This window comes from Pagrus major, chromosome 23 (genome assembly GCF_040436345.1).
Source record: "Pagrus major chromosome 23, Pma_NU_1.0".
Lineage (NCBI taxonomy): Eukaryota > Metazoa > Chordata > Actinopteri > Spariformes > Sparidae > Pagrus > Pagrus major.
In genome coordinates, this window is record NC_133237.1 from 18601219 (window position 1) to 18615708 (window position 14490).

Genomic DNA, 14490 nt, shown 5'->3' on the forward strand with positions numbered 1-14490 from the left:
TTAAAGACAAGACAGGAAAATAAATGATTTTGTGTTGGAGATTTCATCTTGTGACCACTTTGGGGCCCCTGATCCCAGGTTGAAAAGGTTTTAAACTAGTTTTTACAACAGGACCCTGCCCAAGACGAAGCCTCAAGGTCAGGAAATGAAGCAGGGCCCTTATTGTGTTGCATACTTACAATTTTCAAAAATAAAAGGAAAAATAAACAAGGACTCCTGAAGTTCTGGAGGTCCTGGGGTAGTCGCCCATCGTGGCTAGTTGGTAATCCAGCCTTGAAACTTTGAGGAACGACCTTTCCTGTTTCAACATGCACAAAGCTTCATAAAACCCCCCATAAAGAAATAATGTTTCTCCCAATGTGATGTGGGGGAAATCCCTGCAGTCTGATTCTAATATCAGGTGGAAACAATGGAAACTCTTATAGCAGCAGATTAACACCCATACTTGTGGAAGGAGATTTTATTTAGATTTTTATGTCCATATACTTTTGGCCACATAGTGCGCATTATTGGTACCGATGACCTCATTCACCCGCTCAGGCTCGACTAAACGATCGCAGAGATCAAGCGAAAATCCCATGCTCTGTTATTGATGTCTTAAATTGATGGCAAGTCTGTCAGTGATGACGGAAGCACGCGGATTGTACCTTCAAAATAAAATCATCCACAATGCCTTACCTGCGTCACACAAGATCTCCTAGCAACCACAGCTTTTATTGCCCGGTCGACGACAATATTGGCTAAATATAGATATAACAAGGCGGATAGTGGGATCAGAAAAAGCATGTGTGTAGGATGCTTTTGGTGAGCAGACAAAATCACACAAGCATTTATATTTAATGTCAGAAAACAACATTACACCAGTAGGCTATAAATGTCTGCTGTGAGGGGGAAAAAGCCTCTGAATCAACACCTTGAAAAAATGTTGGGGGATTTAATACAGGACTACAGAAAATAATAACCCAGTAATATACTGCTGATGCTAATATGATCTAGAGTTGTTGCTGGTTTAGGTTGAGCTAATTTCAACCACTTCGTACACCTTTTAAAAAGTGATCATGTGTTTTGTTTGCGTAATCAAGCTACACATGTAGTTAAAGGGGCACTATGTAGTTTTTGGAGAAGTTATTCAAACTCAGAATTTTAATATTTACAAAATTAATGAGGTAATAATACATAACTTTATCCATAACTGAATAAACAGGCTGTTCTCAGAGGACAATAAAAGTCCCCAGAACACTGCTTTGAAGCTAAACAGGTGGCAGGGTCCGCCAAATACAAACAAGGTGAAAATGAAATTCTTCTGATTAAAATGTATGCCACGAAACTACATAGTGCACCTTTAATGACGCTTCTTTCACCACCGGATGCGTTTGTGTGTTTTATTCTGAAGGTTGACGCCGGAAGTGGGTTTTATTTTTCTCCCTGCTCAGACATTGTTGGCCTCCTCGCAGTCAAGCGGGGTTTGTAACGCTAATTTAACCCGCGGCCGCGACAACAAACGCTTCAAACGAGGATTTTGTTTTATTTGCCACGAAGGGATGAACGCAGCTGCCCACCGGGCCTCCTGTTGACGGCTTTCATGCGGACCGACACGGCGGTGATGTTGCCCCCCTCACAGAGGCTGCCCGCTTCGGGCTGAGTTTGTCGGTATGACAGGGTAAGAGGAAACCGTTTGTCGGGGTCAATTAAAAACATAACGTCACTACATTGTGTGTGTGTGTGTGAGTGTGTGTTTCACATTAATTTCCCACACACGCTTTTTTATTTCATCTTAAACTAGCGAGTAGGGTAGCAGGACTAGCTAGCACATGCTAACGCTAAAAAAGTAAGGTCGGTTGACGTTAATCAGTCTTCACGGTCGTTACCTGCGTTTATATCGTCTCTCCGCTCGTTGTTTTCCCGCTCACGCTCGCCAGATGTGTGTTTTATGTTTGTACGTGGCTGTTTTTTTTGCTTTGTTTGTAGTGTGAGTATGAGAGTAATTGTACCTGTGTTGACCTCACCTGACGCGGAGATGGATTGACATGTCTCCCAACACCTGACACTTATTAATGTGTGTATTTCCTTTTTCTTCAACAGAATGAAGACACATCTGCAACAAGTGTGGATAACCGTTTTAAAAGTAAGTTTTGATTATTACAGGTGAGCTTTGTTGTTTTTGGGGAAGACATTTGAATCAGAAGAGAAAGATTTATTTTTTTTATGCCTAAACTAAAACTGAAATCTAAAACCTTCTTTGTTTTCATGACTGAGTAAACTGAACAAACAAACTGACCTTAAAGGACAACTCAATTTCATACTGTTTTTCTTTGTTTACATGTGGCGGACCCTGCCACCTTTTCTAGCTTCAAACAGTATGCAGGGACCTTATTTTCCCCTGAGAACAGCTTGTTTATTCAGTTATGGAAAAAAATAAATTCTGATTAAAATTGTAAATATCAAAATTTCATTTTTGGGTGGATATAGCCTTTCATCTATTGCACATTGACCATGCTGACATTCTCATGTTCGTAAGTTTTTGTTTTTTTTTGTTTGTTTTTTTAAATCCGTAGGTCAGCATCCCATTACCCTACTATCAAGATTTCCCATCCAGATTTTCAAATGAAAATGGAGGATATGCCCCTGTCAGGCCAAGACAACACCAAGCTGGAGGTGGGTGAATATCTAAAACATTTAATTCTTCCTTAAACAGCCAAATGTTATGTCTTTCATCTGTTTTTATGTGGCAACGCCAAGTTTGTATTTGGTCTTCGTGTTGCAGGCCTTGGTCCATGACATCTACTCTGAGCTGGTGGAAGATGCCTGTTTGGGCCTGTGCTTTGAGGTACATCGTGCTGTGAAACAGGGCTACTTCTTCTTGGATGAAACGGACCAAGAGAGCATGAAGGAGTTTGGTTGGTACCATGACATCCAGTTCGTTCTGGTCCATTTGTCTTTGGTGTGTTTGCTTACTGTATTTTTTATCTTTTTTTTTATTACTCTTACAGAAATTGTGGATCAGCCAGGAGTGGATATATTTGGCCAAGTGTACAATCAGTGGAAAAACAAAGAGTGCGAGTGCCCGAACTGCAAAAGATTGATAGCAGCTTCTCGCTTCGCTCCGCACTTGGAGAAATGTCTCGGCATGGGCCGCAACAGCAGCCGCATCGCCAACCGCAGGTCGGTCAGTAAAGGTCATTCAGGAGTGTTGTGCTGATCCAAAATTGGTATGAATATCCAATTAGATTGTTTTGATGATTGTTGTTTTTTCATTGTTAACAGGCTAGCCAGCAATAACAACATGAGTAAATCAGAGAGTGATCAGGAAGACAACGATGACCTCAATGATAATGACTGGTCGTATGGGGCAGAAAAAAAAGGTTAGCTTTTAAAAAAAAAGTTTAACTGTATTAACTTACTTTCCACTTTGCCAAGAGAATAATTAAGGAAAACTCCTGGTTGATATCATATAATAAACAAATATTTTTCCATGTTACAGCCAAGAAGAGAAAGTCAGATAAGGTATTTCGTCATTTGTTTTCTCTCACGCAGACAATATTAGCATACAGTATGAATGATGAGTGCATAATGTGGTTAATCTAATCTGAATGACTTTCTTTGTGCAGAATCAAAATTCCCCAAGAAGATCCAAATCTGTAAAACATAAAAATGGTGAGTCTATCGGGCGTTTAGTTTCTAGTGTCATTGTTTGAGATGATTCTCGGCTGCACCTGGTCCATTCAGCCGTCTTGAAGCCAGACGATCATGTTGCAGATCAGGACGTTCTGTGTTCTCAGTCAGAGTTTTGACACCTGCTGTCTAATGCCAACCACGGTGTAGTGTAGAAAGGTTAAACAAGCAAAAGGTTCACCCTTTAGATTTACTGATCCAGAACCAAAATATAAGTTAGCTCTAACAATCCTGATTCTGAATATCAAAAGAAAAAAATATCCCTGAGCAGATGATTTTAACTCAAATACTGTTGATGTTCTAATGGTTTTAGCTGTGCATGTGGTATAAAAGTTATAATGATAATGTTTTTTTTTTTACAGGTGAGCTGGGAGGCAGCGTCAGTTCAGAGCCTTACAAGGTGACAAATCCTTCTTTTGTTCTTGTTCCCTGCGAGACCACAAAGTTCTTCCACCTTGTATTGTACTGTACAAAGTACTGATAATGGCTTTTGCTCTGTCTTTCATTTCAGTACAACTATAATACTGGCATCAGTTATGAATCTTTAGGCCCCGATGAAGTCAGATCTCTTTTAACGACGGTGAGAAACTTGTGTGAATGTGCCCGAGCACGTAGGTGTTTTTCAGAATAAGCAGTCTTTTTCTTTTTGCTTATCTCCTGCTTTAATTAAACAGATTTTAATGCTGTGTTTGTTTCGACAGCAATGTGGGGTGATCTCTGAGCACACCAAGAAGATGTGTACCAGGTAATTACTGTATGATCCACTGGCACATAAATAAAACTAGTGATGAAGTGCCTCCACTCTGAGAAAACACTAAACAGCTTTTGTGGTGCAATTACATTGGATAATGCAGGATAGTCTCGGGTACTAAATCACCTGACGCCATGTTGTTTAATCCAAATTCTGACATCAGTGTCTCTATCTCCTTCAGTTTGGCCCCTTTCACTGTCTGAACCTGAATCTAGAAACATGATCCAATTAATCCGTGTATTTATGGAAGTGATCATGTATGTCGGGACAAACTCGGGCACACAGGTGGCAACTCAATGTATTCCATTGCTTTAAAAATCTGGACCAGTGATTGACGTCCCTGTTTCTCCAGAATAAAAACCCCAAGTTCTACAATAACAACACAGATATTCTTATGTAGCCCATGAAGGACACTCTCAGTGACCAATCCCTGACATTTCATAACCTTTTAACACCCCATTGCTCCTCTGTGCCATCTTATTGGTCACTGATTGTGTCTGGGAGCAGTCCGTCCCACCTCCATCCCTCCCTGCATGCGGGGGATGCGTGAAGCTGTGATCCGTGGGCGGCCGTCAGTTAGGGATGTATAATGCCACCTTGTGTCCCACCAGGTCTCAGCGATGTCCCCAGCACACGGACGAGCAGAGGAGGGCCGTCAGGGTGTTCCTCCTGGGGCCGTCCGCGTGAGTGTGCCCTGTCCCCTTCCTCACCCCCCCTCCCTCTCACCCGCAAGTGTCCTTAACAAAAGTCATGTATGAATGAGTGCTGTGACCCTCATGGTGCAGGTGTTTGCTGATGCAGTTCACTGTTTTCTGTTTAGTTTGCCTTTGCCCGAGATAGGAACAGAACAATTCTGCTGCTCAGTGTCTTTTCTGCCAGTAACGACTCTTTAACAGAGGCAGAGTTGTGACTGTCTCACACAGCAGTACACAGCAGCTGAAGGGGGACTGAGCGATCTGTGACCTTTTTATCATTGAAAAGGTCAATGGTCAACATTTGTGACTGTTATTATAAAGTGTTACTGGCAATTCTATGCTGCCCATGTATGTAATTTTCTACCACAAACCTCAAATCATATTTCAAGCTTTTGAAAAGCTTTAGTTGGTCTAGTTTAATTCATAAATTTAGATTATTGTGTGGTTGGAATTTATGTGTTAACCATATAACAGGCCGAATTAATTACTTATCTTAGAAGGGCAAGATTTTTTAAAGAAAAGCAAAGTGCCAAGGGGCTCATGTTCATTTAACATCTTTTTTCATGCAGCTTGATTCTAAATGTCCTTTTGCTTCAACAGCCTGGGTTAAAACATTTAATTAGAGTATTTCTGTGCCTAACAGTGGACATTACCAATAAATGAGCTAGTAAGCCGACTAATAACATGATCAGGGGGCCCGATTTTGGTGGCTAAGGGCTGCATTCGGTTCATGGGCTGCCAATTGAATAGATTTGCCATATACTAAAGATTACAATAACAGGACTTTCTGGATTATCACAATAAATACATTGCGTGCAGTGACAACTTGTTATAAATTAAACGTAAACACAAAAAGACAACAGAAAATAAATAATTAAATGGGAGAACAGATTTTGGGTTTGGATTGTGTAAAAGTGGACAAATCCAGAACATATGTAAATGAGTATCTGGTTCCTGTTTGAGGATCACGGTCTCCTCTGATCTTCCACAATCTTGATCTTTGCCTTTAGTAAATACTTACGTTTCCTATAGGGTGCTATCAGCAGCAAGAAAAAGTCCACCGAGTCCACATAAATGTAGGCTGAGCACAATCAGTTTTGTCTTTACATTTTTATTTTTATTAAACCATTTGCAACAGTCTCTGTACACACACAACTGTTCTCATTATGTGTCTGAAAACAACAGTAAAGTCACTGATTCACAGGAGAGAGACAGCAATGTTATGTAAACAGGTGATACTGTATGTTAACGGTCATGATCGAAAGCTGATTGAAAATGCCTCACTGGCCCAGATCATTGACTTTGTGCTGTAGAGATTAAACTAATCATACTGCCCCTTTAGCTATTTCTTAACTATATACAGTACACCAATAATTTTAGAGATAGATTATCAAATAGATGGACTTTTGTTCTCTTTGTCTGGGTTTCATGTAGGCCGTCGCTGCCTCACGCGGACGCCGCTGTGGAGAACGACAGCTTTGACATTCCAGACGGACAGACCCTGATGAGCCGCCTGCAGTGGGAGGACTCACCTGATATTTCACCTACTGATTCGGCCTCATCTAAAGCCAGTAAGGAAGCACTCTTCATTATGCTGAAAGACCTTTTTTTTTAATCAAACATGAAGACAGCTGATAGATACATTATCTCTCCACAGGCACCAACCATTCAGATTCTAGGAGGCCCAAGAAAAAAAAGAGGACGTCTCTCGGTTTGAGCAGTGGTGGAGGAGGAGGAGGAGGAGTGGGAGGCGGAAGTCTGACTGGAGGCGGCAGCAGCAGCAGCAGCTCTCAGAGTAATATCAGCTTATCGACCAAAAAGAAGAGACCCAAACTCTCAGCACCTTCTATTTCCAGTATCTATGATGACTTAAACTAGTATATACCTTGTCGGTCAGACCAGCTCTGACCTCCCTGATGAAGTCCCTCCTTTCATACTGTACATATACAGGCTTGAACAGGATGGGATGACACTTGACTCAGTAGTTCTTATTGATTTAACCTCAACAAATCAGGCAATTTAATGAACATTTCTCCCTCTGTATTATGAGCACAGCAGTCGAAAGATGAGGGTTGATCACAGAGTTACTCATCAGAGTATCTGCAGGGAATTATTGGAACTGAAAACAGGCTCGTTTTACTGCTTATTCTTGACCCCAAATTATTCCTCAAAGCATAAAAAGTGTTAAATTTAGCTTTCTGAAACCTTCAGGTAGTCCAGTACTGTGACCCGCCCCTATTTTTAGACTCTGTGCTCATTTAACTCTGTTTTGAGTAGACGTGGACACTTGACTCACCTATACTGGAGTACTCATCAGTGGCTTTTTAATTCTAGCATCGTATTGCACAGTTTGTGTGTGAGTGCCTCTGTACGCTGAACGTCACTTTCTCGTGTAGTGTGTGTGTGTGTGTGTGTGTGTGTGTGTGCGTGTGCGTGTGCGGTTAGAGGGTATGTGCGTGTGTGTAATCATTTATATTTTCATAAAACTATGCATCCTAGAATGTGACATTTTTGTGAAAGTATGTATGCCATTTTAAATATTTAACTTCTTTTTTTATTGTTTACATCAACAATATATTTAAGTTTTTATTTGTCAGTGCCTATGAAGTGATACTGTAATGTTTATTATTTGTGTGTAAATGCAGATTTTGATATTTGATGAGCCACAAGGCTTTCGGGGCACATGTATATACAGTATGACGTGTGAGATGGAAAAGTAATCATGAATCCAACGTAACTTTTTTGTGTAGTTTCTGCTCATAGATCACATTGTACATTCAGTAGATCAGTGGCGCAGTTATACTTGTCATTCACAATCATACGTGATGAGTCTGCATCTTATAACCAACGATGTTTAATGTAAGATATTACACGCTTTAGAGGTGTGATGCACTATTTCACTAATCTTGGACTGACAACTTGTCATAGTTGATGTCTTAGAGAAGCATTTTTAACCTGTTTCTCCTATAAATTGGCTTCTCAAACACGATTCTTTACTGTTGCAGATTTTATTTTGTATTGTATTTTGTTTTGTTTAGGACATCACTGTTAAATCGGGGACTGCATGAAAATGATTAGGGGTAGATTAGGTGATAAGGTGCCAGTATGCTCCATCAGCCAAAAAAACCCAAAAACTTTCTGACATCAGAATTAAAAAGGATCCTCTTTCGCAAGCTGTTTATTCATCACACTATTCAAACTATTGCTGTCATGTTTTATCCACAGTGGAGTTTTATAATTAGGCACAAATCCATTGAAATTTTTCAAATCAGGCAAAGTACAGTAATTTTTTTTTTATGGGGCAGCATATACATTTTTAGCCAGGTAGCCCAATTAGTTGTGCAGCTAGTGGTTTGGACTGGGAACCTGGGAACCAGTGGAGTGTTTCTGTTCACACTGCTAGTAGGATTTTTGGACCGGGACCGGCTGGAGATAGCTGGTCAGCATGCTAACTCCACACAGACCTACTGTCAAGACTGCTGTTTCTTCACATTCTGATGGTAAATTTAGTTAATATTTTAATGTATTCAGCTTCTTACATACTGTATTGTTGGCCCTTTAAACTTACTTAAGTGGTTTTATTTTTTTGTGGTAATAAAAATATTCAGCCTGTTCCACCCACCACAACACATTTCATACACTCCCTAATGAAAGGGACAATCTTGTCAAAGCCTGAACATTTGTGTTGAAGACTTTGAACGGGCCCTTTTCTTCAGTCTCCTGATGTGCACTAAAGCTAAATGAACTGTTGTTGAGATACTTTGGTAGATATGAAGCTAACAGCACTGGCTCTGTTTATCTATGTGCAATAACAAAGAATGCAGTGTTGTGACTTTGATATCTTTTCATACACAAGCACAATCTCGGGCATGTGACTGTCATGCAAGAAAATAATGGGGCATATTTTTCTCCACTGCTGTGCGTACTGGTGTTTGTATATAAATAAACACAAACCCCGCCCAGAGGCTCTCTTCTTCAGACCACAAACAGAAGCAGGTTTGGTTTGAAATGCTTTAATTTGAGACATCACTGAAGCCAGAGCAGTCCAGCATAATCAGGAGGGTTGTGTTCCCCTCCAAATCTGTAAGTGCCAGATGCAGGTTCATCTGATTCATTCTATCATTTTATTTACAGAAAATACACAATATATTTACAATATCTCCTCAAAAAGTGTCTATTTTCAGCTCTAGTGATTATTTAAATTAGCCTGTTTCTACATAGCGACAGTTTTTCAGCGACAAAAATATCTGAAATTTCAATTTTCAGCCTAGCACTGAAGCAGCTGTACAGTCTATATTTGCTTACACCGAGCTTGAATCATTAAAATAACACAAAATAATAGTAAAGAGTTAAACTGGCACGCACAGGACAACAGTGAGTGGTTCCAATTCTTGCATCTATCAGTTAATTTTAAAACTTCTTGAACACAGAAACAATGGCCTCAAAAACAATGACATACATGAACGCATCATGAATCTTTTGCAACAATAAAAGAGCAGACAGAGAGAGAGTGTTTGAACATGGTGTGACCCACTGCAGATTATTATTTACCTCATGTATACTGTACAATCACTCATCTGTTTATAATCTTGGTGCATGCACAAACAGGCTCACTTATCCACCCACTCACACACACTCTGCAGGAACCCAATCAGCTGTAGCATCTGCACCAAGCTTCCTTTGATTAGTCCGCGTCTCAAGGTGCCACCCACTGCTGTAGTTATTTTTATTTTACCTCACAACATTCATGTGTTATCTCGCTGCCTTTTTCAGCGGCGGTGCATCCCAAATATCAGAAAGCTGAAAAACACAGTGACTCCCACGAGGGAGATGGTCGCGGGGGCGGTGAAGAACTGCCTGTAGTTGATGCGGAAGTACCACACCACAGACAGTATCACCACAAACACAGGCACCACCAGGCTGCCGGTGCTGATGGCCACGCCGGCAGCTCTGAATCCTCCGGAGACCCCGGACCCGGCTCCGGCCCCAGACTGAGCCCCCTCCTCTGGAGTGGGCTCGTGCAGCGTCGGGGAGATGTGGCAGTGGATCACGCTGTTGTGTGTGATGTTGAGGGATAACAGAGTCTTCTTGGGGTCCTGCAGCAGTTGGCCTTGGTAGATAAGTTTTATTTGATGCTCCCGACCTGAGAAGTATTTACTGGGAAAGAAGAGAGACGGGAAAGAAGAGATGTATTAAAGGAATAGTACAGCATTTTGGGGAATGTGCTTGCCTGGTTTTTTGCAGAGATCAATACCGCACTCATGTCTGTATAATGAACCACAGCTGCTTAGCTTAGCTAAAATAACAACGTTGGCAGGAGGATTCTGTTACCGTAGGCACGTTCATGTGGTGTCGGAATAATTGGAAAATGAATACATGATAGAGTGCGTCTTGGGATGCATTTTCATGTCCACTGTGTTACCTTGTCACACAGTTGTTACCATGGTTACAGCTTGACGTTTACCCAGATTACAGATATGTAGGCTTCAGCGTATGTCGATTTTCCTGCATCGTTTTCTGTAGTTTTAAACGTCCCTTTTGACAAGTTTTGGCTTTATGTCGTCCATCTTTAGCTAGTTTAAACTAAAGTATAGTAAGTAACAGCCTCTGTGTTGCCTTCAAACCCCAGCATTTAACAGGACACAGATTGAATCACAACATTTGTTTTTATAGTAACTTCTGGGTAGAAAACCACTGCATCAAGCGATGGCCTATATAGGTCTTTTATCATGCTGTTATTTCCAAGTGTAAACATCTAAAATGCATGTCTGATGCTGTCATATCTCATTCACCTGTCTCCGACTGTCTCCAGTTACCTGAGACTAAATAAACTGACACAATGAGTTTACCCCCAACTAGCAGTTGGGGGGATTGAGTCCGAGATGTCTCTGTTGTGTAGATATCAAAGACGTTCACAAAGCATTACAGTACATAGAAAATACACACAGCATCCAGCACTTATTATCAATTATCACTACATATCACTTACTTGTACACAATATTTTCATAAAAAGAACTTGAAAGCACCATGTCAACTGACGTGACCAAACCAAGACATCATTTCAAAATTTTTGTCCAAACCTGGCGAAGCCCATTGGGTTCTGACGGGTTCAGGTTGGATATATGTGCTCTGGTTCCTGACTGGGAAAATTCATGTGATCGTCCCCTCAAGTCTGAACAATTAACTTGTAAAGTCTGCGAAAATGTTATCACATATGCATAAACATGGTGTGTAAAAGAAGATGTTGGATTGATGGTGAGAAACTTCTTATTAATTCATGTATTGCATATTAATTTATTATTATTATTTTTTTGTTCTAATATGTTATTAGGGTAGGTAACCGCTAACGTAGTGACCCAGATTAGTTACTAAAGTTATTTATAAACACTCACCCGGATAAATACAACACATCGTTGTATCGTTGATGTTGTTTCCACATTAAGACTTAAAAGCTTGTGACCAAACTGAGGTCAGACAATTTCACAACTCAAAATAGGACGACCCGAGGAGCATGTAATTTCACAGATAAAATCACGGGATATCTTGTTAGTCCCATTTGACAAAAAAAGGAGAAAATGACAAGCTGTGGTTTTACAAGAAGTTACAATCTAGATTTTTTTTCTTTCTAAGAAGAGACCCACATATAACCTCTCATAAAGCCATGTGCTGTGTTTACTCTGGCTTTTTTTAAACTTTAATTAGCAGACTAGCTGTTTTCCCTTTAATTCCACTCTTTGTTAAAAGGAGCTATGCAAACTGACTGCAGGTTCATATTTACAGTACTTACACTGAGTGGTATTGATTTTTTCTCTCTCTGCAAGTAAACAAAGAAGCACATTTCCCAGAATGTAAAATGATTCATTTAACAACCTATGCTCGAAGTCTGTGGGTTTGGGGTTGTTCAACAAACCTTTTCAGTCCTCCCACTGTGTCCTCCGGTTCAACAACAGCTACCTCCTCCGTGTCATTTAAAAACTTCAGACGAACAGAGATGCATGTGGTAGTGGTGGTGGTGGTTGTGGGGGAGATGGTGCTGGACAACACTGGGATATGCTTTAATATCTTTTTATCTTCCTCCTCCAGCTCCTCATCATCATCATCCTCCTCATCAATGTCATCATCATCCTCATCTGAAGTGTGCAGTCTTCCAGCCTGTGCTTGTTTGCTCTGGATGTCCAGCAGGAGATCTGTCCTGATCCCCTCAGCTCCCTCCCCTGTCCCCTCACCCTCTCCTCTCTCGGTCCCCGACTCACTGTCATCAGGTTTGTTCTCCTGCGAGGGTGGAGGAGTCTGCTGTTCGGGGACGTCTGCGCTGGGGGACCCTCCGCTGTAGCTGTCGTGGCCTCCCAGTCCGATGAGAGAGGCGTGAGCACCCACGGTGAGGATGGTGCCCAGTATGTGATCTCCCCTGTCGGCCACATGGGTCGAGAGCCAAGCCAAGACGAGGGCCAGGGCCAGGAGCAACACACCGCCTGCTGCTGTTACCTCATCCTCCATCCCATCCAACATGGTCAGTGCACACACTGCCATCTCGGTCCTCCAAACCTGAAGACAAGAAGAACGTGACACAAAATGAACTAAAAGTCAAGCGTCTGACTAAGTCCACTAAATAATCCAAGTCAAGATCCTTGTAATCACACTTGGAGCCTTGCATGGTCAGGCACCTGCCCACATTAAAGAGCCACTGCTGCCATATAATACAAGTAGGCCTCTGACGTCTAACAGAGTCTGTTATTTGTCCCTCACTCCATATAAATATGTCAACCATCGGAGATTTTGCATTTGTACCGTTCTGTCTGTCCCTTTATTATCTCCAGCTGTTTTCAGCCCTTGGGATTTTTGTGACAAAGCACCTTGATTTGTTATATTGTAGATACACTGCGTTTGCCAAAAAAACTGTTCATCTTATTTATGTAACTACAGATTTTTGGGGCAGATGCTGATATTAGCGAGTTAAAGAAATTCTAATTGATATATCGGCTGATAGTCTTTCAAAGTATACAGTATATACAAAGAAAATATACTAATAAATAATCTGTAAGGGTATCGGCCCTGAAAAAGCCTCATCAGTTGACCCCTACGTTTAACAAATCACAATTGACTATCTGGGAAATTTACCATATCATACCACACTGTGTCATATCACTGCTACCAGTGATTCATTTCATTACCAATTCACCAGCCAATTATCTTTCTAATGTACCTATTACTTGTCAGAATAAAGAAAAACAGCCAATGGGTCATGCTTGGTACTTTAAATTGAAAATAGGGAACATTACATGCACATATCAGAGAAAACAGAAGACGTATCTGTACGCCCATCCCATTGCAAATATGATGACAGTAGAAAACTTTAGTTCCTGTTTTTTCTTTTTGAAAGGAAATGCAATAAGTTAACTAAAAAAACTCTGACCCACAGCAATGGTGAAACTGTATTCTGATTGAGTAAAATGGGAGTTTCTTCACATCTCAACATATAAACAGACTTTAAAGACTCAAAGCTCAGTAGCTACATGTAGATGTTAAGATGGCTGGCATTACAACAAAAGTCCCTTTACGAGGCATTAGTATGTGTAGGAGTCATTACTGTTGTGTAGGATGAAAGTTGCTCAACATAAAGCTCCGCTGCGGTTATCAGGGCTGCTCAACAGCTGTGTCCTGTAGCTGTGAAGCTATGTCCCAACACACAGCTGTTCGGAGACGTGTTGGCACTTTTTCCTCATGCCACCTAGTCATTACACTCGACAGTCAAACCGTTAAGCAAAATGTTAGGTGTTTTGAAACCTAAGCTTCTGTGTTGCTAACTTATGCCGTATTGTACGCCGCTGTCGCCGTCAGCGAGCTAAGTTAGCTCGCAAGCTAGCCTTCCATGCTAGCTGAAAAAACGACCTTCGGCTGTTTACGTCTCTATCCGCTCGGTGTGTTTTGTCGCCGAGAGTTTTTTTTTTTTTTTTTTAAGTGAACGCCGGGGTCGTTTGAACGCCTGCAAGTCTTCACTGTGTCGATATCAAGCGATCTTACCTGCCAGCTGCGAGCTCAGAGCATGTTTGAAGACGAGGCTCGATGCTAGTTAGCAGCTGCTGCTTACCAACCACATAATAAACACAGGAGGGGATGAAAGCGTGTGACGTCATCACGTCGCTGCGGGTCGGTGAGGGCGTTTGTTTAGGAAGTGGGTCACGCCTGCTGCTCATCCAATAACAGCTACAGCTGAGAGGATAGTTGTGGAAATCTGTCGTATATCCCCACACATTTGGTCCAAGATACATTTTTACTATTTCATGTAACACTACAAAGATGATTGCACATTTCTTGCTACATAATATTGGAAGAAATAATAATATTAGTGAGTTTATGGAGGACTGAACCTG

The 14490-nt window shown here is 41.2% G+C and overlaps 2 protein-coding genes across 3 annotated transcripts; one reads left to right on the plus strand and one right to left on the minus strand.

Moving 5' to 3' along the window:
* The first annotated feature begins 1404 nt into the window (after positions 1-1404).
* Positions 1405-8107, plus strand: atxn7l3a (ataxin 7 like 3a). Of its 2 annotated transcripts, XM_073493954.1 has the most exons (14): positions 1405-1660; positions 2083-2125; positions 2556-2655; positions 2765-2897; positions 2991-3162; positions 3265-3362; positions 3482-3504; positions 3609-3654; positions 4035-4072; positions 4184-4252; positions 4374-4417; positions 5035-5106; positions 6553-6689; positions 6776-8107. In XM_073493954.1, exons 3-14 carry the CDS (start codon positions 2605-2607, stop codon positions 6994-6996), a joined length of 1104 nt encoding a protein of 367 aa, XP_073350055.1. In that variant the 5' UTR covers positions 1405-1660; positions 2083-2125; positions 2556-2604; the 3' UTR covers positions 6997-8107. The 2 variants fall into 2 exon arrangements, with proteins under 2 accessions (XP_073350055.1, XP_073350056.1); XM_073493955.1 differs by lacking the exon at positions 5035-5106 and having other exon boundaries at positions 1572-1660; positions 6776-7087.
* Positions 8108-9115: 1008 nt separating this feature from the next.
* Positions 9116-14223, minus strand: tmub2 (transmembrane and ubiquitin-like domain containing 2). The gene is made up of 3 exons (XM_073493956.1): positions 14141-14223; positions 12030-12664; positions 9116-10275 (listed from the first exon to the last, which is right to left on the minus strand). Exons 2-3 carry the CDS (start codon positions 12647-12649, stop codon positions 9888-9890), a joined length of 1008 nt encoding a protein of 335 aa, XP_073350057.1. The 5' UTR covers positions 12650-12664; positions 14141-14223; the 3' UTR covers positions 9116-9887.
* Between the last annotated feature and the right edge of the window lie 267 nt (positions 14224-14490).

Coding starts and splice junctions, on each gene's coding strand:
- atxn7l3a (XM_073493954.1), top strand. CDS start 2,605: ATGAAAATGGAGGATATGCCCCTGTCAGGCCAAGACAACACCAAGCTG. Junction 3,655..4,034: donor ATCTGTAAAACATAAAAATG/GTGAGTCTATCG, acceptor TTTTTTTTACAG/GTGAGCTGGGAGGCAGCGTC. Junction 5,107..6,552: donor TTCCTCCTGGGGCCGTCCGC/GTGAGTGTGCCC, acceptor GGTTTCATGTAG/GCCGTCGCTGCCTCACGCGG.
- tmub2 (XM_073493956.1), bottom strand. CDS start 12,649: ATGGCAGTGTGTGCACTGACCATGTTGGATGGGATGGAGGATGAGGTA. Junction 10,276..12,029: donor ACAGTGGGAGGACTGAAAAG/GTTTGTTGAACA, acceptor CTTCTTTCCCAG/TAAATACTTCTCAGGTCGGG.